General features: G+C 49.5%; 1 protein-coding gene across 1 annotated transcript; it reads left to right on the forward strand.

Moving 5' to 3' along the window:
- Positions 1-858: 858 nt before the first annotated feature.
- On the forward strand, positions 859-4,794 carry LOC122763058 (disintegrin and metalloproteinase domain-containing protein 12-like; the record flags this gene model as incomplete). The annotated part of the gene is made up of 11 exons (XM_044018162.1): positions 859-965; positions 1,426-1,504; positions 1,606-1,682; positions 2,074-2,326; positions 2,402-2,467; positions 2,632-2,703; positions 2,798-2,967; positions 3,039-3,123; positions 3,965-4,113; positions 4,439-4,616; positions 4,702-4,794. Coding segments are annotated over 11 exons (1,329 nt in total), but the record flags the coding sequence as incomplete, so codon positions are not given.
- Positions 4,795-4,844: the final 50 nt, after the last annotated feature.

Here is a 4,844-nt window from a genome sequence, read left to right on the forward strand (position 1 = left end):
CACACACACACACACACACAGAGTGTTAACAGATGGTGAAAGAGGCTGCAAACACAGGAGGGTAAAAATGAGCTCTCGCTCATCGAGGTCTGATGAAAAACAGAACAGATTTGTTTAGAAGCTTCTGATTGGTCCATCTGGGAGTGTGTGTGTGAGTGAGTGAGTGAGTGAGTGAGTGAGTGTGTGTGTGTGTGTGTGTGTGTGTGGGGTGTGTGTGTGTGTGTGTGTGTGTGTGTGTGTGTGGAGAGTGTAAAAGTGGAGTGAGTGAGTGTGACATTTTTAGCTGAGCCTGTTAAAGAAGCTTCACAGAACCTCTTCCTGAAGGGGCGCCAGGTTCAGTCACCACCCAGAGGTACTGAACATGACTCAGCCAACAAAACGACCCCACCCGTCTGCTGTGACCCCACCACAGTTCAGAACATGGTTGAGAAAACAAACACGCCTCAGAGGGGAATTCTGCTCATTTAAAGGAAAACTCCACCCAAATATACACATACACACACACACACACACACACGTATCCATTCACACTCTCACATCCACACACAGCCTCACACTTCACACACACATTGGTTAATATACACACACACAATATTGCTGAAAAGACACACACACACACACACACACAGAAAAGGACAGGAATCTCCTCTTTGAACAGCAGCTGCAACAACAGACAGGAAAATAGACTGATTGGTTAACGGATATGTTCAGACCCGCCCCATCCTCCAGAAAAAGTGAGTGAGTGAGTGAGTGAGTGAGTGAGTGAGTGAGGGAGTGAGTGAGGTGAGTGAGTGGGAGTGAGGAGTGAGTGAGTGAGTGGAGTGAGTGAGTGAGTGAGTGAGTGAGTGAGTGAGTGAGTGGATCTCACACTGTCTTCCTGTGTTTCAGGACGGACATCCAGACAGACTGCAGTGTGGACTGGAGGTGAGAGGACGCCTCTTCCTGCTCGACCTGGAGAAGAACCAGTGAGTCTCAGTAAAGAGAGCTGAATGTGCTGTGAGCACCACCTGCTGCTGAGGACCAGCCTGACATACTGAGTAAAACATGGAGACACAAGGAAAATACATGTTCATGTCTTTATCTCAATGTCCAACAGGAAACTGAAGTTTGTAACACCAAAGTCCTTTGACTGAGCCTGAGTGTAAGGCTGGTTCTCAGCAGCAGGGGGCGATGATGGTGATGATGGTGATGTGATGATGGTGATGATGGTGATGTGATGATGGTGATGGTGATGACGATGATGGTGATGATGATGGTATGTGATGATGATGACGATGGTGGTGATGATGACGATGATGATGGTAGTGATGACGGTGATGATGATGGTAATGGTGATGATGATGACGATGATGGTGATGGTGATGGTAATGGTGATGATGGTGATGATGAAAATGGTGATGATGATGGGCTGCTGTCTTCTTGCAGTCACCTTCTGCGCAAACCTCCAAATGTCTTCTTCTACCTGTCCAACGGTACGGGCGTGTCTCTGAAAGCCGACCCTGTGGTGAGTCAGTGCAGGCCCTGCCCAGGCCCCGCCCTCTCTCTCTATGATATGTGTGATGCATCTTCGTGTTGACTGACAGCTGCTTCTGTTGTTGTCCACAGACTCACTGTTATTACCACGGCAGCATCCGAGGGTTCCCTCAGTCCAGGGTGGCTCTGAGCACCTGCTCCGGACTGAGGTCAGTCTCTGATTGGTTCATTTACCTGTTTGCTTGTTTGTTTGCTTGTTAGTTTGTTTGCTTGTTTGTTTGTCTGTTTGTTTGTTTGCTTGTTTGTCTGTTTGTTTGCTTGTTTGCGTGTTTGCGTGTTTGTCTGTTTGTTTGCTTGTTTGTTTGTTTGTTTGTTTGTGAGTTCATCGGGTCACAAACAGAAAAACAGCAGTGCTCCAGTTTGATCCAGGATTTACAGATTTTCAGCTCATTGTGTGTCTTGACACATCAGCATTTTTTTTCTGTGGAAAAATCCTGATCTGGATCAGTGAGCTCGGTGACCTCTGACCCCTGTGGCGCTGCAGAGGCTGGATTACTGAGGTCTTAAACCAGCTTCACCTGACTGTGTTTCCTCCTGCAGCGGCGTCATCGTCATCAACGCCACGCTTAGCTTTGAGCTGCAGCCACAGGATGACGACCGCCATTACCATCTCCTCCACCAGGGGGAGGAGAGCAGAGGGGATGGGAGTGAAGGAGGAGGAGGAGGAGGAGATAATGAAGAAGGAGTCCACCTGCTGTTCTCCGCCAGTCCACTGGAGGGTGGTGACGCTGGACACTGTGGGGTTTATCACACTGCTGTTCCCCCCATCCACAGCTACACACACACACACAGGGTGAGACACACACACACACACACAAACACATTGTCCTCTGTCTTGTCTCATGTGTCTTCTGTCCTCTGTCTGCAGAGAAAGAGGGACATCCTGTCAGAGACCAAATACATTGAGCTGGTGCTGGTGGCTGACCACCAGGAGGTCAGTGTGTGTGTGTGTGTGTGTGTGTGTGTGTGTGTGTGTGTGTGTGTGTGTACGTGCACGTATGTGTGTGTGTGGGGTTCTCACCCTGTGTGTGTGTGTCCTGTAGTAACATGTATGAACAGCAGGTGGCAGCAGCTCACAGTGTTCTCTCCTCCTCACAGTTCATGAATTACCAGAAGAACAACAAGACCATCATCTACCGTATGATGGACGTGGCCAACCAGGTGGACTGGGTGAGACGTCTGACCTCTGACCTCTGCCTCTGACTGCCTCTCTCACTCTCTCATTCTCTCACTCTCTCGCTCTCTCTCACCCTCTCACCCTCAGTTCTATCGCCCTCTGAATGTGCGGGTGGCACTGACTGGTCTGGAGGTCTGGAGCGACCGAGACAAGATCCGAGTGGAGAAGAGTCCGAAGGACACGCTCAACAACTTCCTGGAGTGGAGAAGCAGAGAGCTGCTTCCCCGCCTTCGCCATGACAACGCCCAGCTGGTCATGTATGAGTGTTTTAAAAACAAACATGTGACGTGTCCGTGTGTCACCCCTGACCTGACCTCTCACTGTGCAGGGGCGGGGCCTTTGACGGCACCACGGTGGGGATGGCATCTCAGGCGTCCATGTGCTCCAGAGACCGGTCAGGTGGAGTCAACGTGGTGAGGGTCATGTGTTCACCGTCATGTGTTCACAGTGGCGTGCACAGACATTTCGGACGGCAGGTGCTCAGTGAAAAAATAATGGCACTTTCTCTGGCGTGTGGAACTATGGGCTGCCTTATTATAGCAGTGAGAAAACATGACAGGCACTAATGTAAGCCTAATGTAAACCTACACAATACTAAATATTCAGCTTAAATGTACTGATAGATTCACATGTTGTACTAATGACAAACTCTGCCGACATTAGTTGTGTGCTGGTCATCACGTCATATCAGTGATTAGCTAGCGTCTAGCTTGTTAAGCAGATGTGCAGTCGGCTAATTTATGCTCAGCTGTGGTGGCGCTGTATGAGACAGGCTACTTCACAACAGAGACAAAACAATGCAAGTTATAGCTTGGCAACTGAGGCTTAGGGGGCAAACAATACACTCGACTCGATTCATTTATGTGTTACCTGGCTGGTGGGACGGGGCCGTGAGCAGGTGTGTGCGGGCTACAGATGTGCACTGCTGCTGCAGCGCGCCTCCGTTTGTGCACGCTCTGCGCGTTCACGTTGACAAAGGAAGAGAGGTGTGTGCGGCGTAGGAGGAGCGGTGGCATATTAATTAGGGCAATATTATCACACGCTTTTAATCATGCAGAATTTATGGATGATCATGTCAGCATGGGCCACATACACTGTTTAAAATAACAACGACCTTTCAAAAGGGCACTTGCTTGGTCCAGAGGGCAACGGCAGGTGCTGTAGCACCACCTAGTGTCTAACTGTGCACGCCACTGTGTGGTCATCATCATCATAGTGTTCATCATGCTCTCTCTCTCTCTCTCTCTCTCTCAGGATCACCTGGTCAGCGTTTTGGGCGTGGCCTCCACTGTTGCTCATGAGCTTGGTCACAACTTGGGGATGAGTCATGACACAGCAGAACGTCGCTGCTCTTGCCAGAACGAACCACGACTCGGAGGATGCATCATGGAGCCATCAACTGGGTCAGTATCAGATTATACAACCCGGGTCAGTGTCAGATTCAATAATCTGGTTCAGTGTCAGATTATTTGTGTCAGATTATCATACTTGACCCAGTGTCAGATGGTCTGTGTCAGATTATCTAACCTGGCTCAGTGTCAGATTATCTAACCTGTTTCAGTGTCAGATTATTTAACCTGGCTCATTGTCAGATTATCTAACCTTGGTTCAATGTCAGATTATTTAACCTGGCTCAGTGTCAGATTATCTAACCTTGGTTCAGTGTCAGATTATCTGACCTGGTCAGTGTCAGGTGATCTGACCCAGGTGAGTGTGTGTGACCCTCAGGTTCATGCCTGGTCAGCAGTTCAGCAGCTGCAGTTCCTCTGACCTGTCTGTCAGTTTACTTCATGGAGGAGGAATGTGTCTGTTCAACGTTCCTGAACCAGATCTTCTGTTAGGAGGACCTCGCTGTGGAAACCTCTACGTGGAGAGAGGAGAAGAGTGTGACTGCGGCCTGATGGAGGTACTCACCTGTCCTACATGTCCTACATGTCTCTGCTCACCTGTGTGACCTCTGTGACCTGTGTTGCTGTGCTCTGATTGGTCAGGAGTGTGATGATCCCTGTTGTAACGCCTCCACCTGTCAGCTGATCCCGGGAGCTCAGTGTTCATCTGACGGCATCTGCTGCCACAACTGTAAAGTAAGACTGAACTCACACGTTCACCGTCATGTTTGCTAACACGTTCACCG

This window comes from Solea senegalensis, unplaced genomic scaffold (assembly GCF_019176455.1).
Source record: "Solea senegalensis isolate Sse05_10M unplaced genomic scaffold, IFAPA_SoseM_1 scf7180000016391, whole genome shotgun sequence".
In the NCBI taxonomy this organism is placed as follows: Eukaryota; Metazoa; Chordata; class Actinopteri; order Pleuronectiformes; family Soleidae; genus Solea; species Solea senegalensis.